At 36.6% G+C, this 23,238-nt stretch overlaps 1 protein-coding gene across 1 annotated transcript; it reads left to right on the forward strand.

Annotated features, from left to right (window-relative positions):
• The first annotated feature begins 4,332 nt into the window (after nucleotides 1-4,332).
• LOC149089880 (aquaporin-7-like) lies at nucleotides 4,333-14,009 on the forward strand. Its single transcript, XM_089253585.1, has 7 exons — nucleotides 4,333-4,837; nucleotides 10,078-10,204; nucleotides 10,301-10,438; nucleotides 10,581-10,696; nucleotides 11,785-12,002; nucleotides 12,136-12,305; nucleotides 13,682-14,009. The coding sequence occupies exons 1-7, from the start codon at nucleotides 4,739-4,741 to the stop codon at nucleotides 13,708-13,710; spliced, it is 897 nt and encodes a 298-aa protein (XP_089109711.1). The 5' UTR covers nucleotides 4,333-4,738; the 3' UTR covers nucleotides 13,711-14,009.
• The last annotated feature ends 9,229 nt before the right edge of the window (nucleotides 14,010-23,238 follow it).

Below are 23,238 nucleotides of genomic sequence, written 5' to 3' on the forward strand. Positions count from 1 at the left end.
TGTGTCTATCTTGTATGTATTGCATGTGTCTATCTTGTATGTATTGCATGTGTCTATCTTGTATGTATTGCATGTGTCTATCTTGTATGTATTGCATGTGTCTATCTTGTATGTATTGCATGTGTCTATCTTGTATGTATTGCATGTGTCTATCTTGTATGTATTGCATGTGTCTATCTTGTATGTATTGCATGTATTTATAGTAGAATTTGTCTCAAAAAAAATTTCATTTGGTATTCAATGGATATTTTTTTGATTAAAATCAACAGAAATGAAGTTTTGAAAAATTAATGCTCGTGGGGTAGTTTTGAGGTCAAAGGGTAATTTTTTCAAGTATTGCCAAGTTTTTATTAAAAACTCTGGCTCTAACTGATGTTTGAAAATAATGTTGAATTATTATAAGAGTATAAATTTATACTTATAATAATATTCGAGTGCTCAATTCTTTACTAATTCGGCCTAGCTCTTTTTCTATAACATTGAGAAAAAAATATAATAGCAACGTTGGTCAAATATATAACATATAGGCGTTACAGTGTGTGTGTCGCTCGTTTGTGATGCTGCTGGAAAACGATCTTACAGGGAAGACGGGTTTCGAATAAGACGCCTTCATATAGAGGTGTATTAAGGAGTTCTAGTTTCGAAGACGTATGTCAATGACGTCACGAATATCTTGGTGAGGCTTTCCGCTTCAGCTGGTGTTGGCCCAGTGCACGGCATTAGCTACCACTACATCACGCATGCACCTCGTCCATATATTCTCTCCGCATAACTTCTAACGAGTTGGTACATGTTGGAGTGTATGTGTTGTGAATCTAACGTGAAGTTCGTTTCTGTGTAATACTGCCATCTGCCATTAATTTTTCTAACTATGAGTAAGTGTAATGATTGAATATTTGTACCGTTATAGGACTGCTGCTCTCTGAGGTGAGACTTTTTAACGGGGAAATCGGCGCACATTCACGTCTCGAAGTTGGAACCATAGGAAACCAACTTCAGCCGCCCCTACTGTGGTGACGGTGGGCTTCGAACCCGGATCCTCGCGATGCGAGTCCGTCACTATGACCACATGACCACCACAGCGGCCACGGCATTAGCTGATACTAAGCGAGCACAATGATATTTTTATTACACGTTAGATCAATATCTCTCAGCCACCGAGCCCTGACATCATTAAATCAGGACCGGCCCATGAGTGAATAAAAATAGCAATTTTATTTATTTTTTTTCTTTTATATCTACAGTGTAATCTCCCCTAACAGACACTCCCCGTTGACGGGCACTTTCAGAACCCCAGTCCCCATGCAATAGCGCTTTAATGTATTTCACCCCCCAGTTAGCGGACACTCTCGATAATAGCCATCAGTAAAATCAGGATAAATTCACGTAATTTTTCTTTCCAAACTCTACTTTTTGGTCATAAACCGAGAATTTATTATATTCAACTAAGATAAGATTATGTTTAATCCCAAGCTCGTGTTGGTAAATCGTCGATTAATTACTCAATTAACTGAACATAAGGGGCAATTCAAGTATTACGTAAGCAGATTTTCAGCCATTTTTTAACCCCCCCCCCCTTGTCAGCAAAAGTCAGCAGAACACTGACCCCCTCCCCCCTGTCAGCAAAATTTCGTCAGCAGCTTAGAATATTTCATATCTTCAAAAAGGGGTGGGTGATGACGTAAGCAACCTTCAAACCCCCCCTCCCCCCTTGTAATCAAAAGTCAGCAAATCCGAAACCCCCCTCTATGCTGACGTAATACTTGAATGACCCCTAACAGTTAATAAACAGAACTTAACTCGATCAAGAAAACTTTTTTTTTCAATGTCAGGATATTTATAATGACGCAAAATCATCTTTTATCCATGAGATCAGTTGAGATAACTGACTACTACTACTACTACTAAACCATACATGCACGTCGTCTATATTCCTCTGCGGAACCTCTAACGAATTGGTACATGTTGGAATGTGCGTGTACATGTAGTGAAACCTGACGTGAAGTTTGTTTCTGTGTAATGCTTATTATATGTGTAGTGCTGCCATCTGCCACCAGTTTTTCTAACGATTCGATCAATTCGATTAAAATTTTTATTAAAAGTTTGTGAACTAACTTGATTTTTTTGAAAGAAAACCGATTAGATGTCATAAATCATGTTTTATTCAGAACATATTGGATAACTGACCATATTTAAAATATTTGAATCAATATTTTCATGTGAAATAATATAATTATAATTACGATGCGGTAATATAAATTATAATTTAAATGTAGATCCAACGGAACTTGATGATTTCAGTTTCAAATTGAGTTTGATGGGAATTTTAGAAGACAAAACCAAAAATTATTGTTTCCACAATGAACAGACATTTTCCGCATTCTTAGAAGCATCAGCTCATCTCACAAGTACCAATAAGAGGAGTTTCTGGGTATAATCGAAATTAGTTTCGAAATCAGTGAATAACAATTATTAAAAATAACCGATTTCTTTTTAAAAAACAAGATTCAAGTGAAAAAATTACAGGTTTTGGCAATTATGTTCAGCATATTGAATTGCTTGAAGCGGCCAGCCTTAATTTCTTAACCTATTCCTATATTTGTTTACATGTACAGAATATGTGAGTGATATATCAATAAAATATATTTTTATACCAACTTAATATTATATGATCATAAAAATATTCGATTAAAATTCGACTGATCGATGAAAATTTTTTTGATTAACCAGTTAAAAATTTTAATCGATTCCCAGCCCTAATGCATATACATGTACATATTGTGGCTGGATTTCGGAGTGCTGCTTCAATTAGACATCAAAATGTAAATTAATGGGGTTTGTAGTTACGCTACTATGTGGAAATAAACTTCAATATCATTTTATTATGTGAAGATATTCTTTAAAGCTGGTTTTGAAATAAGGTGGATTAGTAATGATTTGCATATCATATGGTATTGAATTGAAATACCTTATATATAGCCCTACAAAAATAAAGTGTTTTTGTCAAATATTTTTGTGTGCATGTGATAAAGAGTAAATAAAATTTGGTCTACGCGGATTTACTGTACACACGGGCGAATAGTATTGTTTTTTACACAGAGTAATTGCTGCTCTAAGTATAGCCAAAGCCTCCTAGGTGATACTCCAGCATCTAGGAAGCTTTCGTAATGCTGGCGACCGGTTAAAACGTCAGCATTACGAAAAAGAATTTGGGACTTAGGTGTTACAGTCATTGTACATTAGTCGAATTACTTTTTTTTTGTAGGTTAGTTGTAGGGCGAATATTACTATTGTAATCGCCACCAGATATGCAAAGACCGTATTATATGTGTGATTGAAACCATGAAAAATACAAATTTCTGATGAATACTCTGTTAGCATAACTTTTAAGACGAAAAAACTTGAAAATTTGAAGATCATGTACCTCAGTTTATCATATAGATAGTTTATGTGTGATCCATTTTAAATTATTATCGAAGTAGGAACCAAGTTATTTAATACTTTTGACATTTTCAAGACAACTGCGTAAACATGAGGTGAGATTACATTGGTAAACATGGTATATCAATTGGATAGTCACGAGGATCACCTCGTAGGGAAAATTACAAGTATTTGCCCTTTTCATTATTAATTTCCAGATTATTAATAAGAAACCAATTGCGAATTTTCAAAAGATCATCATTTATTTATTTATTTTTGGTTCAATACCTTTGGTGGATACATAATCTTGCATACATAACCATCGTATCATCAGCGAAGCAGATAGTTTTACCAAAAATATCAATGTTTTAAAAATCATAACCTTTGAACCTCAACCTCCCCCAAAAAATTAATGAAATAAGCAAAATAAATTAATGATCATTATATGCTGCGATATAAAGCTTTTATTTTATTTCGCTGTATAAAATATTGCATTTTGCGCTACATAAAATTTTATTTTTCTTTTCTGAACAACTCTATCCAGTTTTTTTTTTCTTTTGTATACGGCCGATTTGCATAAACAGTATACATAAAGAAATTTGTTTACTGAGTTAGACAATGCTCAATTTATATAGTAATTCTAATTTTATTTTAACGAAAAACTACATTTTAGTACACTGCAAGCATCTATGTTGAGCATAACATTTATAAAAGCACATTCATTACATATATAAGAAATTTATTTCTATTATATTTTCCTAAAAAAAAAATTCCGCTTCCCTTGCCAAATTTATAACGGAATGAGAAGAGAATTTTTACCACATGCAGTAGGAAAAAATTATTTTAATCTTCTTGTGTGGCTATGTTTCTAAGCGATTATTCTAATATTCCACGCAAAATCAGAATATCTCTACATTTATTACGGAACTTGGAAGAGACGAGAGGTCCAAAGATTCAACACTTCGATAAGAGACGAGTCCTCGACTGACGAAGTTAAGGAGTAAAAAAAAAGAAATATAGGAACTTATAAATGTTTACATAATGCCAGAACCAGACTTAATCGAAAATATTGATAAATAAATCCAATTTAAAGAAAAAAAGTGTGTGAATGAGAAAGAAACATTTTTTTGGAGGGGGAAAAAGCAAAAATCAATCTTCGGGTCTGGATCTTGAGAGATTCATTCGAGGTCAAGTTCTTCTCTTCGGGTTATAACGATAAAGTAAGAAGAAGAGGAGCGATTTATAATATATATTACAATTCGTCGCTTAACGATCCAAGGATTTTCGGTTCCGCTACTGCTGCTTAATTCCTCTGGAAATGGCTTCCGAATGGACATCTGCTGCCGAGAAATTCAGATTGAAGAACGCTACTGTTCGAGAGTTTATTTCCGAGTTTCTTGGGACACTTGTGCTGATTGTAAGTGTATATTTACTGTTATTTATCCAGAATTGATTCATTTAATAATTATTCAAAATTGATTCATTTAATAATTATTCAAAATTGATTCATTTAATAATTATTCAAAATTGATTCATTTAATAATTATTCAAAATTGATTCATTTAATAATTATTCAAAATTGATTCATTTAATAATTATTCAAAATTGATTCATTTAATAATTATTCAAAATTGATTCATTTAATAATTATTCAAAATTGATTCATTTAATAATTATTCAAAATTGATTCATTTAATAATTATTCAAAATTGATTCATTTAATAATTATTCAAAATTGATTCATTTAATAATTATTCAAAATTGATTCATTTAATAATTATTCAAAATTGATTCATTTAATAATTATTCAAAATTGATTCATTTAATAATTATTCAAAATTGATTCATTTAATAATTATTCAAAATTGATTCATTTAATAATTATTCAAAATTGATTCATTTAATAATTATTCAAAATTGATTCATTTAATAATTATTCAAAATTGATTCATTTAATAATTATTCAAAATTGATTATTTTATTATTTATCCAAAATTGATTATTTTATTATTTATCCAAAATTGATTATTTTATTATTTATCCAAAATTGATTATTTTATTATTTATCCAAAATTGATTATTTTATTATTTATCCAAAATTGATTATTTTATTATTTATCCAAAATTGATTATTTTATTATTTATCCAAAATTGATTATTTTATTATTTATCCAAAATTGATTATTTTATTATTTATCCAAAATTGATTATTTTATTATTTATCCTTAATTAATTCATATTACACGAAAATTATCATTCATGATTCAAACTGATCACATTTAGAAAATTTTCTGTATTGGGAAATAGAATAGGGAGAGAATAGAATCCCATATTAGGTTTTATGGGAGACTTAGAATGGTTTTATGTATAAGTTTGATGAGATTATTTAAAAAAAATTAACCCTTTGCGGTCCAGAAATCGTTTCTGCCAGTTCAATACAGTGATACCACGAGTTACGAGTTTTATCATTCCTGAGAGTTACTCGTATCTCGAAACAAATTTTCCCATTGGAAATAATGGAGATCCTTCGATTTAGTTTTATGTCTTCACACAATACTGATACCCGCATAAATAAAAAAAAATTAGCCTGGTACAGTACATAGTATCTTGTGAAGACTGTGAAGATAGTTTTACTTCCATGACTAGTACCGTGTTCCCAAAAGAGCCGACATGAAGAAAGTAGTGGGGTGGAAGTTGGCAGCCATCCCGTATTTACGGGACTCAATAGTATCCACGGAGACAGGAGGACCGTTACATTTTGTATTCATAAATTATTGGGTTGGGAAATTCTGCCCCCCCCCCTTCCACAAAACTTATTGCGGTGGACTCAAATAATCTGAGCCTTCTTCGGGTTCCGGCACCTATGAGTACGCACCCACACACACACACAGTATAGCCCGAAAATCTCAGTCAGTTTCATGACTTGTTCGAAGAGGATCTATACTCTTGTATGTCGGATGAGGTTTACCTTCTTGAGCTTCAAGCTCGTAGGTCGAACAGTTGATCGCAAATTCGAATGGCCATCCGTGTGGATTTTCTGCCGGCTCGCGAAACATTTCTCCTAATTTTCAAAGTAACTAACACATGATTGAGGAGCTGCATTGTTGTAGGAAGAAGAGGATGTATTTGAAATTTCTATTTATGTATGAAAAAAAAAAGATTGCTCGGCCGTGTCAGTAATAAAAACCAAACAGAGAAATCGAACGGAAGTTGATGCAGTGCTTTTTATCACAGAAACAACCCTAAAGATACGTATATAGATTTTTTTTAAGGAAGAAGCAGTGAGTAATTGGTAAAATTCAGCTGAAAACATAAAAACACAGTAGCCGATATGATGGCGTATAAAATTTACTCCATTGTGTAGTATCAAAATAAACAGTTTTCGATGTCATAACCATTCTCATGCTGCACATTGGTTTAAAACCAATAATCCGTTTTACTTGAAAGAATTGTAACAAATAATTTTGTTTTTATTGGGTAGATGACAGTAGGTGTCCCATCTCAATGCTCTTTATCTCATGGGTATAATAGTAAAGTATGAAAATTAATATGAAATATGCATTCATATTCCAGCACACGAGAAAAAATAGTTGAAATAGTCTACTTCAAACATAATTGATGTAACCAGTAAAAAGTTACACCACACAGTGTGGCAGCATTAAAATAAACAATATATAATATCATACCACGTAATGCTTATTTTGATGCTGCACATCAGTTTTAACCGAACAACCAGTTTTACTTTTACAATTGTGAGAGATAGTTTTTTTATAGGTGGCAGCAGAAGTCCAATGCTTTTTCTGACGCCCGTCCTCCTTTAGGAGGACACGTCCTTTCTTTGGTGTCATATCAAGCGTCCTCCTATGCTTTAAAAAATTATTCATACTTTTGTCCTCCTTTTCAAGTTTCCAGAATCATTCTTTCTCTCTCTCTTTTCAGGGGAATTTTTATTTAACTCTGGAGCATATATCTCTTTATTGGCATGAGTGTTTGCTTGTGCCTTTTTCCCACATTTTATACACGCTTTGACCAACGCTCTCGAAATTCCCAAGTTGCTGCCAAGCAAGACAGATGCTATTCTAACCATGGCCCAGCTTACCCCTATATACAGTAGGAAAACTGCTCTGGAAGAAGAAAACAGCATTATCCATTTTGAGAATATCATTGTTTGTCACCAACAGCAGATGCCATGTACTGAAGTGGGGAGAGCATGAGCCCCCATGGACTCCTGGAGCAGAGCCCTAGGTTAGAATCATCCTCGGGTCCCTAAGCAGCCTCGCACTATGACTTAATCCGGTCATCCTCCTCGGGCCTCGGGAAAGCAAGAATTTATGACTTTCAATGCAAAGGTCATAGAATAATGACGGAATAGTATATAATGTCTTCCTTCGCAATTTCCACTAAAGCAGAGGAAAAGGTGACGCCGGTTGTGGTTGCCGATAGCATTTAGTGGTTTGCGGTTTATGTCCAACAAAGACTTTTTATTATCTTTTACCTTAATTATCTGACAATGCGTCAGAACCCAGTCATAGTGAGAAGCGGGCTTAAGCCATACTTTCCACGAGCCCTGCTATAGTGAATTTATAGCATTAAAAACAAAAAATGATGATAATTTTGACCAGGGCTAGGGCCCTGTGAGGCCTCCCTTGGGGGGAACCATGGGGAGGGGGTTACCAACAGGGCCGTCTTAAGAGCATCATGGGTCCCCAGGCTAAGTGATGTTTTCGAGGCCCTACCTGGAAAATTCCCGAAGAATTCACCTACCTCTCGTTTTTCTGAGGCCCCTCTTCTCTTGAGGCCCGGCCATGCCGGGGTGGGGCCTATGCGTTAAGACGGCACTGGTTACCAATTCCATTCAGAAATAAAAAAAATAGGGTGCAAACAACACTCAACGCTGATTCATCCGGCAAAAAAAAATACTCCCAAAAGATACAAAAAACTTTTCAGGGTATAAAAAGAAAGCCCCCCCCCCCCCCTTGTTTTAGTCAAAATAATAAACTGGCCAGACGGTGGGCGCAATTCAATAAAGGCGAGTGGAGGCGCATCGTTATTTTTTTGCTCCAACTCATAATGTCTGTGCTAGACGTATGTCAAAATGGCGAGACCTTTCAATTCCAAGACTATTGTATAGCTTTTTGGCCATCATCATCATCCTACTCCCCTTTCCGCCTGGTCTGAAATTTTGAAGAAAAAACAAAATTAGCCAATGGACGGTAGCATTAAATAAGCTCGACAATTGTAGGAGCGACGTATAAATTTTTGCACATTATGACAATTCTTTACCTCACAAATATCTACCACACCATTAATATTTTTGCCGCTCTTTGTTGGCAACTTATCAGGTGAGCTCGAATAACTTCGAATAATTTTCATAGCTAGAGCCCGGATTATACGCAAATGCATTCGTGCATATGCAAATTTTGAACTTTTTCAGCATTAAATATATATGCACGCAAATGCATAAATCGAAGAATTTCAGAATAAGTCGTATTTTCTTCACTTTTATCAATATTTTTAAACATAAGTAACATCACTGATCGAATCCCTCACCCTAGGCTGAAAAATTTGAGCAGAATGTCCAATCCCCGATAAATGTGGAAAACAAAATTTATTAAACTTACAAAAATGGTTGGCAACTATGAATAATAGACGGTGATAGTGTATAATGACCGGGTTTATCAAATTTCCGTAACATATATAGTTCTAGAGAGATATAGATGGCTTTTTTCTCAGCCATAATATCCGGAAAATAACTGTTTCCTTGATATATAGTTCTGTATTAGTTATAAAGAAAAAATTATTGGTGATGGTTTCCTTTATTTTTGGGGTCAAAGTGGCGCCATCTATTGCGGAAATTGGTGGAAATGACGTCATCTTGGGTGCGCGCAGGCGTCCTCCTTTCTCAGTTTTCGAATCTGATAACATTATCTTTGGTGTGTAATAATAGATGATATTGTTACGCTCTGGAGCTACTGCTGCTATGTACGAAACAAATTGAAAACTATACGTCTCAAAATCACATATTCTTCGTTTTTTTCAACTGTATTTATATCAGGCACACCCAAAAAAATGTAAAATACAATTTTTGTATTTGATAATATATATCAGAATATAATAATGAAATTATAACTGAAGTTTGGTGGCAAAAACATAACCGGTATGCAGTGTAAAAATTAAAAAAAAAAAACATATTATTCATTTTGATGCTTCATACCGGTTTGACACCAACAACTGAGTTCACTCTCAGAATTATAACACATAGTTTTGTTTTTATTCGGTAGGTGACAGCACGTTTTCCAGCTCAACTCAGTTTTTCGTATGTACAATAAATATGGTAATACAGTATAAGTCAGAAGGTTGTGTGTGGGAAATTTTTCTCAAATTATTATTTTTTTTTCTCGGGTTTATACAAATTATTTCTCCCATTAAAGCCGGTCCGTGAAATTGTAAACTTAATGTAACCGGTTCACAAGGTTGAAGAACACTGCTGTATCGGATAATATGAAATCACCGTATATACACGTATATAAGCCAATTTTTTTTTTTGTTCAAAATTTCGTTCCTATATGGGGAGTAAGTGTCGGCTCATACACAATTATATACAGTAAAGTTATGTGTTAAGTAACTCTCTGTCCCCCCACCCTCCTCTTACCATAGGTATACGGAGATTGCGCATTTGCACTGTACATTCTCGAGGGCCAGGGTGTCCCGGATGTATTCGGAGTGACTTGGGCATGGGGAGTAGGAGTCATTTTGGGCGTAGCTACCGCTGGTAACATCTCTGGTGAGTAACTGGTTACTGTGATCTTTATTCTTGCGTTTGTATGAATTGTGTACAGTAAGGTATTAGAGTCTTTGCAATCAAAATTTTGATCCTCAGGTGGCCACATAAATCCGGCGGTGACGGTTGCGTTTGCCTCTGTGGGTAAGCTACCATGGAAAAAAGTTCCAGTTTACATGGCTGCCCAGCATCTGGGGGGATTCGTTGCCGCAGCCATCGTTTATCTCGTCAATTATGGTAAGTTAGAATCCATCATTTTATTCCCCCCTCCCCTTTAAAAAGCTCTCTTTTTAAACGTCTTTTTCAGAAATTTCTACAGCAAAGTTTAGATTTTGACCTGCACTACGACATGGCTCATTCATGTTCAATATTTTTTTAGACGCGTTGAACGCATTCGATCCTCACAGAAGTGTCACGGGGCAGAATCGATCAGCTTGGGTCTGGTCTACTTACCCGAAGGATGAAGTATCCATATGGAACTGCTTCGTTGGAGAGGTGAGACTACCATGAATATCTCAGTATTTTATACGTCACATTTAAATTTAGGAGAAATTGATGACCTTCGTCTAATGTCGGTATCTGCAAAGTTTGAGTGAAAATCAACCAGAATGTGTATTAAGGAGGTTGTTCAAGATAAACCATTCTTTTAATAAAATCTTCAAAAGGCGAGCTGAACGGGCTCTAGACCGATGGCCTGGGAGATTCAACCAGTTAATTTTTTATTAATAAGAAAATTCACACGGGGAAGGGGGAGCTCGCTTCAAGATGTAGCGCCTCCCCCCCATGCATATACTGTATGAAGAGAGACAACACATGGTGGGTGAGAAAGTTCGGTTGAGGGTGAAAGAGAAATCTGCACCCTTTTATTTCTAATATTCGAACATGGAAACCAGATTTATCACCGATACTTCAAATACAGATCATCCAAATCGGTTGCCAAAAGACTGTACGTGAAGGGGGGAGAAGTTTAATGAACATTTTCACAGGACGAATGGTTTTCCCTGGTGGGCCACGTAGACCCACACACGGCAAGTTAAACATCCCGCTGCTTTACATTTTCGGGTAAAACAATTTCGAGTTTTACGCCACTTTGATGCACACATACATTCTGTTTTACGGTTCAACATTTTGCAGTGTAATAAGCTTTATACATGTAATATACTATGGCAGGGCCGCAACTGGGAAGTGGGGCAGGTGAGTCTGATGCGCCAGGTCCCTGACCAGGTAAGGCTCAAATTTCGAATGCCTTTAAATTCTTCTTCAACATTACAACGGGGTGCCAAAATACGAGCTTGCCCCGGCTGGTCAAGCATCTGGTTGCAGCCCTGCGTTATGTTCAATGTCAGAAGTCTGGCCTGTTCAGAATTGGCTGGCCAGAGCCCGAAGTAGTCTCGCCTCTCGTGTACTTCGGACTTCGAACAAAGGATTTAGCAAAAATGCGAAGTGGCCGGCAATTTCAATGAACTGACTAGCCTTCCAACATTGGCCATAATACATTTTGTATTTCAAATAGAGCGAGCCCATGTATCAACGGGCTTTTGTTGAGTGCATTTATATGAGTACATGTATATTTGAATACGCAGCTGGTCTGTGGATTCATGATAATGTTCACCATTTTGGCTATAATCGATCACCGCAACCTCAACATACCGAAGTGGCTGTGGCCTCTGTATTTTGGCTTCATGATACAGGCTTCCGCTATGGTGTTCGGATTGAACTGCATGGCTCCGATAAACCCGGCTAGAGATTTTGCCACCAGAGTCTTCACCGCTATCGCTGGTTGGGGAAAAGATACCTTTGCGTACGTAGAAACTTAATTATACATAGAAATATGTTATTTTTTAATTACTTTTTTGCTTACATAGAGAGTTTATGAATGATGATATATCATGTATTTAATTTATTCATAATAATGCAGTTGATTTTCCTGGCAGCATCCGGGGTTACGGTTACTGGTGGATAGGCATCCTTGGCCCACACATAGGCACAGTCCTCGGAGCTTGGGGTTATTATTTAGGAATCGAAATGCATTGGCCTCACCAAGAAGCCAGCGACCAGGAAGTCCGTCGCATCGACACGGAGCTGAAGGAGAGGAAATCGGACGGTAAGTCATACATGCTCAACCCATGGCCCGCGGGCCAAATGTGGCCCTCGAAGTCGTCTGATGTTGCCCGTGATCTCAAACCTAATTTTGTATAAAAACGAACTAAGCGACGCATTTCATTTCTCATTTAAGGGGCCCGTGGTACATTTTCAGACAACTTAAATGACCGTTGGTGCTTTTCAGATCACTTGAGTGTATCATAACACATTTCAAGATCTTTCAAGTGACCCGTGGTGCAGTCCCAGATCGCTTATGTGATCAGCGGCATATTTACTTTACAGATCCCTTGATTGAACCGCGTCACAGTTCCAAAGCACTTGAGTGACCCTCCTTCCACCAAATATTTGCTGCCATCTCCTTAATACCTACAGACATAATGAGTTTGCTTCGCCTCCAAATATTTTTCAGCGAAGGTTTACAAAGAAGGTAGTTAAGTATTTCGAAAGTAATAATACTTCAGTACATTTATTTTTTATGTGATTTTACGTCCTCTTTAAGGCCCTGAATAAGGAGTGCAATTTGGAATAAATTTATTGTTTTTATATTTTTCCCGGCTTTCTATAGGCTTAATTAATTAAGGAAAAAATTATCAGCTCAAAATAAAAAAAAATCATGCATTGTAGGGTTAAGAAACGCTGGTTTATACGCATTTAAAAAAATCAATATACAGGGTGAGTATAATTGAAGTTTCCATTCTCTGATTAGTTTTTTTTCCCCTCAAAAACTGCTTATCCGATTACAGCCAAATTTTTGGGATATCTTAATGAGACCCATGGGAGAGATTTATGAAATAAATAGAAAAATAGTTCAATTTTCGACTACCAGGTGAAAAAGTGGTGCCTTTTTCTATTGCATTTTACATTTTAAAATGGTCTATATACCAAATTTCAATGGAATACGTCAACCAGAACGGGTGCTACGTAGGTCTGAGTAGCTTCAAATATACTGACACTGCTCAGACCATTGTAGCACCCGTCAGTATACTGACAGCACTCCGACCTAAGTAGCGCCCGTTCTGGAGGACGTATTCCATGAAACTTGGTATGTACGGTATATGGTCCATGGGGGAAGAAAGGAAAAATTCAGTAAAAAAAGCGCTACTTTTTCATCTGGTGGTCAAATATTGAACTATATTTTTCTTTCATAAATCTCTCTCCCATCTCCCATGGTTTCATTAAGATATCCTAAAAATTTGACATATTCGGATAAGAAGTTTTTGAGAAAAACTATTCAGAGTACGGGAACTTTAATTATAATCACCATTTAAAAGGAAAAAGGTCCATAAGAACCCTATATTAAAGTCATGGAAATATCCAGCTCACAATTACATTGAAAATTTAATTCGCCATTTCTTTGTATTTTCCCCCATGTAATAGGTACGAAGAGACTAGAAGGAGTTTATTGAGTGCTATTTATTACATCATAACGTGGATAAGAAAGAAGATCATGTGGAAAATTATCACAAGGACCGCAATAAACTCGACGCCTTCTTTTTTGGAACCTTGAGATTTGAAGAGGAGCAAAGGGAAAATAAGTGATAATTTTGTGTGTGTGTGTGTTCGTGGTGTGGATGAACAAGTTGCTGAAAATAAACAGATTTATTGCCATTATCAGGAAAAAAGATCTTCCGGAAGATTATGGTCATACTTGAAAGTGATGAGTTTTATAAAAAAAAAAAATTTAATAAAGTTGGATATATATATATATATTTTTTCATAATGACGTCATTCAGACATAGATATATTCACAACCGTCTTTTTTTTTTTTTAATACATTCCTCTTAAAAAAATGCATGTACTTAAAAGAAATTATCATTAATAAACTAGAACATATTAAGCCGCGATAACGTTGGTGAAAAGTATTTATTGCATCGACACGTTTTTTTCCCCCAAATAATTTATTATCACTACTTACCAGAGGCGCCGACGTGCAGAAAACATTGAAGAGGCTGAAAATTGATGGTCGTCCCGTATATACGGGACTCAAACGCGTACGCAGGAGGAGGAAGGTGCATTGTTTTTTCAGAAATTATTGGGAGGGGGCCCTCAGCTCCTTCACGAAATTTATTGGGGGGGGGGGGCTCAAATGACCTCATCCCCTAGGTTCCGGGGCCTATGATACTTACCATTAATCACTATAAAATCAAGATTTATTTTAAGGGTTTTAGGATAGAGAGTGTCCCGTAAATTCTTAAATAGTTCAAAAAAAATTCATAAAAATTGAAGAAATTAGTATATTTAAATGTAGGTTGCAAAGGGAGCATACTCATGAAGGGTTTTTTTTTTTTTGATGAAGAAAAAAAATTAGTTCATTTTTGTCGCTAGAGGGCTTGCATGAAAGCAGATCACTGGAAGTAAGCCAACCAAAGTTCTATAAAATGTAGGGTGTGTGATTAACAGCTCATTTCTGAATTGTCCTGTATTCTAGAAACCTTGCTGTAACTGGCTCTTACATAAGGTTGTCATTGTGATATGGAGATATTGGTGGATAAAGAACTATCGGTGAAGTTGTTTAACCTCAGCGTAGAATCGCCGGCTGAAGCTTCGCGAAGAAGATTGAAGTCGGGTACAGAATTCTGTCATTTTCTTTGGTGCGACGCCCTCTATCAACAACAATTTTTGAACTAGATAACTAGATTTCTTTTTTTCTGATTAAAAGAAATCCCCTCTCTTCGTGATTATAACTTTTTCACACAAACCGCATATAAATATACTAATAACTTGAATTTTTATTAATTTTTGATTTTGCAAATTTATGGGACACCTTGCTAAAGAATCAATTTTCGCACTCGTAGAAAGATTACATTTTTTCTGTAATTCGTAATTGAAGAAAAAGCAGATGGATTTTGTCCTGATGAGGAAATCAATTTTTGCCGAATACAATTACACAAAAATTGATCAAATAACACTTGGTTATGCATTTCTAATACAAGGGACAAATGATTGCAAAAAGTGGTAACTTTTCCTTCAATGGTTTTTTTTCTCCCTGTAATACCTAGATTTCAAGCCTCCGGATCGCGATTGTTATGGCAAGAACCTTTCAACACCGTAACAACGGTAAATACTATAAAATTTAATATACGGGGTGTCCTGTAATTGCTAGCACAGCCTTTATCTCATCAACCGTCCGCGTAGAGGTGGTATGATTCCATTTTAAAAAGTGCTCAGAAAGCGTTAAAAACTACCCTATACCAGTTTTGAGAGTGAAAATATATTGTGTAACGAAATAAGAAAAAATCTAACTTTTTACACGGTTTCCTTGACCTCTAACTTCAAATGAGAAAGTTGTTCCAGTCTCTTCTAAGGCCAACAAAGAAAAAAATTCCACGTTTTCAAGTGCAATATTCGCTAAGATATTTGAATTCAAAAATCGGAGAAGAGAACAGAAAAAACTACTGTAGTTGAAAAGTTATGAAGGAACGGCAAAAATTAACGGACGACGCTCCTTTCCCCTCATGTCCTTTCCTAACTTTTCCTCGATGTTTGAATTCGAATATCTCAGTTAATATTGCACTTAGAAGGTTGGAATTTTTTTTTTTTTTTTTTTTTTTTTTTGGCCCTAGGAGAGGCAGGGCAACAACTTTCTAATTTGAAGCTAGAGGACGGGGGACGTATAAAAATTTATATTTTTTTATTCTGTTACACAATGTATGTGTGTATTTGTTCTCAAAACTGGTACAGGGTAATTTTTTAACGCCTTTTCAGGATTTTTTAAACTGAAACTAATAAATCTCTACGAATGACGGTTGATGAGATAAAGGCCGCATTACCCACCCTGTATATAGTAGGAACAATAAATTCATGGAGGAGACAGCGAGGCCGGAGGCATCTTAATAATTTCAGGTTCCTTTCAGCCCGATTTCATAAATTTTTCGATGGGCGGAAATCGAACATTCAACGATTCATACATTATTACAAAAATATAGACAAATAGATGTAAATTAACCCAAAAATCAATGAAAAAATTCAGAACTGAAGGAAATTTCTGACATAATTTTAGGACGTAATGTAAGAAATTATCTGAGACCTAATAAAATACAACATAAGGGTCACAACAGGCAAAATGCTCAACAAGGTAGCTGAAAAAATATGTGCATAAAAAATTATGGATGTCAAACATATCTAAAATAAAACAAAAAAAAGCGCGCAGATATACCAATAATTATGATAAAATACAATATACTACTCATAACAAAAATTATGGTTGTCTTCATCTAAGTATGGATTGCTTCTAAAAATTAGCCTCTCATCCCAATGTATGAGTATTTATTTTCCTTTTTAAACGCGTCAGTCATTGGTGGAATTCACGACACCCGGTAAGCTGTTGAATTTATTCACAACCCTGTTAGAGAAAAATTCCTTGCGGCACCACAACTTAAAGTTGTTTCCTTACCAATCGATACCGGTGTCCCCTTATCGAAGCACTACATTAGATTGGCCATGGTTTTATTCATCAAAATTTAGGATTGGTGAATTGAAAATAAGAAAAATAAATGAAAGAAATAATTTTCCAGCAGAGAAGAACAAATTCCAGAATTAATGAAGGTTCAGAATTAATGACAAAAATGTGCTTGATATACCTAATGGTATACTTTTTTTACTTCTATTACCATTGTGCGACCGTACCTGTCGCACACCGTTAAGGGCGGCTCTGAAGCCGTCGGCAGTTTTTGAATCACAATCCCTGAAATTTTTTTGTGAAAACTACATGGATCAATTTTCCGTCAGTTGTACATAATAGCTTATAGAGTGTGAGAATCTCCTCCTTATTGCTTTTCCCCCTAATTGATGCTAAATTTTGGTGCACATTTTAATGGTCAAGTCTGCTCAGAAGCATTCATTTATGTTGTCATATGTATAAGCCCGAAATTGTCCAGTTCACGAAGTGACGAGTGGCCGGCCAGCTCGCGAATTCGCGTTTCGTTGTAAATTGACTTGGCCAATGTCTGAATTTTGGGCTTTAGCCAGACAGTTCGCGAAGTGGCCGGATATCCGTGGTAAAGACATAATCCGGTAACAAAAGTCACAATTCGGAGTCATCGCCAAGTTTGCGTATTTTTTCGATTATGGCCACTTTAGCTATGGCAACTCATCATATCGCGGTCACGATGCGGTAATTCCCCCCCCCCTCAAAATTTGCCAAAATGCTACATATGTTTATATTATTATTTTTATAGTTTTTTCCCTCAAATTTCTTTTTTTTTTCTCTCGTCACATGGAGGTAATCCAATACAGCTACTACATAGAGCCTTTTTTTTTCAAGCCGAGCACAACTCAGGTCTATCGCCATGGGCAATTTACTACCTAGTGAGTTGTGCCGGAAGTGTAAGTATGTGTACCTAACAGTCTGAGTGCGTATCTAGTGTTATGTATGATTTTTAGTGCTGCCATCTATACCTCAGAAGTGAAGTGAGTGAAGTGTAATGACTGAATAGTTGTACTGTTTGTAGGACTGTTGCTCTCTGTGGCGAGACTTTTTAACGGGGAGATCGGCTCGCATTTGCACCTGATAACCCCCACACGTTAGCGATGAAAAAAAAAAAGGATTTTGTTGCCTACTGGACCGTCTTACATCAACGCATCGAACCATTTGGCCAGGGATCTCCGGCCACTAAGCGAATTAGCCGACCAAAGCTCGAATCAATTCCGAAATTCGAACTTTGGCCACAAGTCTAGGCCACTTGTTTGATGTTCTCTGTTATGACAGTGGGATTGATATGAAATAGATCACTTTATAGAGTAACAATATCTCTTGTTGCAGGTCATTCTAAGAAGCAGTGAACTCTAGGATGTTTGTGAAATTGTGACTAGCAACAAAAGTTGAAATTTTTGGCATATTCAAAATTTGCGGTTTTTTTTTAATTGTTATTTATTGACCACTAATATTCCAAGTTTAAATTGCTTTTGATAATAAAACGTCTAGGGAATTATTGGGAAGTTATCGCGTGACAACCACGAAACTTCTCCATTTGCTCGATTACTTCGATGCGAGAGAAACGACCCCCTTATAAGTTTTACCTTTAATCCATATCAAAATTTTAATTTTCTTTCAAATTACTTATTTTCCTCTCCATTGCAGGCATGGCCCCCGTTAGGGCGAGGCTAAAAGCCTTGGGGCCCGGGATAATTTTTTTGTTTTTTCACGCTGTAAATTAACTATAGAAGGGCCTGTTAAAGGTTTGACCCGGGGCCCTGCTCCAGCATGTGGGTACCATGATTGCAGGATATGAACTTGGATATTCAATCTCGTACTAGCCTCTTTGCTTGAAGCGCCAAGTGCTAATCATGTAAGGGGTCATTCAAGTATTACGTCAGCATCGGGGGGAGGGGAGTTTGAAGGTTGCTTACGTCATCAACCACCCTTTTTTGAAGATGTGAAATATTCTAAGCTGTTGGCGGGGGGGTAAAAAATGGCTGAAAATCTGCTTACGTAATACTTGAATGGCCCAAACTATAAATTCCTATAGAAGGGAAAGTAGAAATCTGACCTTGGGGTCTTTGACCTTTGAAGATGGGACACACCCCGCTTCCCATCTCAGAGAGATATCGAAGCGTTCCCCAAGGATATATGGATCTTGCGTCTGGGATTCTAAGTTCCACTCTTGCCATGCTTTCGTTTACAACAATGCTGAGTTTAAATTACTTGCACACTTGCAGGATGTCAAAATTGATACTTCATATACAGAACATTATTGAAGACTGAAAAAAAAATTGAAATACAGAGATTATAAAAAAAAAAAAAGCTTAGGAATGCACAAAAAAAAAAGTTAAAAAACACCATAATCTGACTGTTACACCTTATTTTGCAGGTTCACAGTGAAGCTGTTTCAATAAACCTATTTGAATCTGCCTGAGAGACGGTGATGTCTCGATCAGTCTTCTCCCGTTTCATTCTCAGATGATAAAACCTTAACGGGGAGTGAGATGGGGGCTTGTCCACTTCGGATAACTTGCCAAGTACCCATTGTGCATTGTACCTTGGTGCTCATAGGCCACCTAAACCGCATTGAAAAAATCTAAAAGTGACTTCAAAAGCGAGAAGCGCAAATTTTGCATAACTAGGAAATGTTTTTTCATTTCGAAAGTAGGAATGAAGCAAAGTTTATCAAAAAAAATTGATACTTATAATTCTGAAATGAAACAATATTCTAAATTCTTCAGAATCGACGATTATGTATAACGTCCGGTAAATTTGATTAATTCGATTATGACAATTTACTAGGACTATGAAAAGGCGGTTATGGAGAAAATGTGATAAATTTGTGTTGGAATCATCATATAGCCGTTTCCCAAAGTGGGCAATGGAACGAGGGCGATAGAAGTTACGAACTTAACATAGGATCGTATGGGTTCATTTGAGTTGGGGGCGATGAAAGGAAAGAAATTGTTGATTGAAGGGGGCGATGGAACAAAAAGGTTGGGAAACGGATATAGCCTATATGCTGTGTGTATGTGAAAAACAAGGGGTATTAGGTTTAAATGATAAATTTTTCTAGCTCAAAAAAATCTAACTGAATCGAAAAATGATTTTAAAGCTGCTGTAATTTTTTTCCCAGTTGAATTAAAGAATTTTTTTTTTTAGTGGCGGTGACGGGGTTTGAACCCGGGCCCTCGCAATTTGAGTCCGTTACTCTGATCATTCGACCACCACAGCGCGTAATAACTGCTACAGTGGAAATAAAACCGGAAATATTTAGGAGTGACCAAATAAAGCAGATCGAGTTCGACAGACGTCGGGATTGTCGCTGTAAGGGTTAAGCTAAAATTCTGCATTTTTGTCAATCATTGCGAGGCGTTATAATGAAACTGTCTAATTGTATCACGAATTACAATATATCTTTTATGTATACAACACGGTTTCACAGATCCTTTCTTAGTCTCTCAGGAAAAGAAATTTGAATCTGGTCAACTGAAAAAAACTGATGGAAAGCGTTTTCGTCATACAGTTTCCCTCACAAAAGCAGTATCACAGCGAATACTACGGACCGATTATAAATACGGAATGTTCGTCAACGAGTGGGGAGAACACCTAGCCTTGCAGCCTGATTGAGAACTTACAGGGAAAAAAAATACTTTTGTTTAACTTTAGCCAGGGCCATAACTAGGTTTTTTGCCGCCCAGGGAAAACATGATTCAGCCGCCCCCACAACTTTCGATAATTTTTGCCTTCTGGGGCAGTTGTTCTCCCCTTCCGGCACTGCCTAAGCTTCAGAATGCGCACACAAAAAAAACTTTCAAACAATATTTTGATATCCTCTTCAGTCCCGATAACTAAAAACGAATTTTTCTCCCAAGATATATTGGTTCGTTTTGTTCTATGCAAAAGTGATAACAATACTCGAATGATAGTATACTATCCGGGATTCTAATAAGCGACGTCGACTATCTTTAACTGAAATTGTACCATGGAATTTTGTTTCTAGCACCTTTCGCGATAAAAAAAAAACAATTTCACAGCAATTGTCTTGCATGAACAGACTTAGTACAGGCGGGTAGCGTTACGAATTCGAGATCACGCATACTATTTATCACAAAAGCCCTAATTCCATGTTCAGACCTACGCGCAAAGATGAACATTTGTGCTCTGCGATGAACTTTTCCCTCTAAAAAGTGTTAAAATACGATACACCAGTGGTTCCCAAACAGCACAGAATAAAAAAACAGATAAACGTAATAGCTAACACTGGTGGGGGGGGGGGGGGGGGGGGGGAGAAACACTGAATTTTTGTTGCATTTATAACAAGCACTTGATCTTACCTACTTCGAGTATGCGCTGATTTCAAATCTGAATATTTAGTTATTCCCTGTAAGCTGTAGATTTTCAAAATAACACATTTTTAGAGTTTTTTCTGAATTTATTTTTTCTGGCACTTTGCAGGCAAAAATTTTCACTTATAATTCTTGCGTTTTTGGACTTTATGAGGGCAATCTCGTTTGATGCTCCAGCAGTAGTCCGCCATCGTATTTTTATCCTAGCGGCCTTGGTAGCGCTCTTCCATCGCCTTGAAATCTTGATGAAAGCGCACTCCCTGTTCATCACTTACAGCCCCAAGACTCTTGCAGAATTCATCAAGGTGACTAACAGGAATTTACACTTATGTCGCACCTGAGCTCATGAAAAGCCAACAGCGTTTTAGTAACCAGAATCTCAGTTACCTGCCTTTCTGTTACCAAGAAAATTTTGTATAACCGCCTTAAAAGACAACCAATGCTGACTTCTCATTTTCATTTATCGCCGTGGTAAGTTCAGGATCACGCACAAGGGCACGAATTTGAGGTCATCGATCACACCTGCTTTGATCTTCTCGAAAGACAATGGAGGAAAAAAACTATATATTCAAAACATTCACCAACATTCAATGCCTTCACAAACTACATCAATCCAAACTTGAGATGAAGTGGAGGAAAAATAATTATCTCTCGACTGACAATTGGACCACTCACAATGTTTGGAAAGCTTGCTTGCATGTTTTACGAATATAATTCCTGTGTTTATCTCAAGCATGGCTGTCCCAAATGCAAAGAAAGCATGGAAATTTTGTGAATCCTTTCTGTTGGCCAAGTAGGATGTTAACCATTTTCAGATCTACACAAATGATCTAGTTATGCGTGTGATATTTCAGTAAGTCAATGACCATTTTAATGTCATCATGCTCCTCTCACAAATACGCAATGGCAGAGTGGTACTGCTCAATATCAATTATAGTACACATTTTAGACTTCACTTACTGTTATCCAAAAATAATCCCACTCTGCTGAAAAATAGAGGGTGAAGACCTGGGATATCGTGGCAATAAACAAACTGCTTATCTTCTGAAAAGGTTAGCAAGTCCTGATCTCTTTCAGAAAAAACTTTTGTAGAGGAATCAAGTAAATTTCTTTTCTTGTAGCCTGAAGGCAAATGGAAACCTCAACTGCTTTTTTGGAGAGGGCCAAATCACACTAGGTCATTCAATTACGCTTGACTAAGCTGCTGAGGGGGCTGATTAATTTTTGCTATCAGAAGATGGGTGATCACAATGGTCATGTCGATCTAGAAGTGAAGTGCTCCAAGGAAGTGGCAACTGCTATCCGTGGTGTCATCACGCTTGCTAAACTGACCTTAATTCCTGTGAGACATGGGGTAATAACATCTGTTCTCACACTGCCTTGTAAGGAGACAGGAAAGTGTGGATTATTTTAGAAATATGACATCTGTATTTGTTATGGGCATCTTTTTGTCAGCTACCTCATGGGACCTTTTGACTGTTGTGGCTTTGTATTTATGTGAAGTCTTGAGATATTGAAACCATTTCTGAAAGCTGGCTATCACGGACACCACACATCTGCTATTTTTCAATGTCTTCATCCTTAGACAAGCCAAAACCATTAAACACAGGATTAGCTCAAATAGCAACATCAGGGATAGATTCTGCCGATTTTGCTTGCAGACACCTTTTGTGTTGACCAGGCAAAAAATAGCAATTATGTGATCTGTGGGTTTCCACCAAACTATGGGAATTCCAAAAGAGACACTCGTTTTCCTTTTGTGTCCAGTCATGAAGCATTTCCTCACAATTATGACACACAATATGAGGGGGCCCAATTCTTGTCTTGGTCCCCATGTTGAATTTCGAAATAGGCTATACAAGCCTGCTTCACAAACAATGAAATATTGAGCCTTTGATACAAAAGTGTGTAGCAACCACATACGTAACAGAATGCATCGGCACTATTTGAAAATCTTGCATGGAGAAACCATAAATCAGATCTAAAAACAAACTCCACAAAACACACTTGACTATCAGTTTAAAACTGACACAGAAAATAACACTAAAGAGAAAGATAGAATGAATGACATTTCCTTATCGCATCTGCAACTGAAATGTACTGTGTGGCCATCTTCCTGATATCACACCTTACATGCTATAAATGTGCTGCCTCTAGTAGCCAGT

Source organism: Pholcus phalangioides, unplaced genomic scaffold (assembly GCF_987345545.1).
Source record: "Pholcus phalangioides strain wild (caught in Gottingen) unplaced genomic scaffold, Ppha-v1.0 ptg000001l_1, whole genome shotgun sequence".
Lineage (NCBI taxonomy): Eukaryota > Metazoa > Arthropoda > Arachnida > Araneae > Pholcidae > Pholcus > Pholcus phalangioides.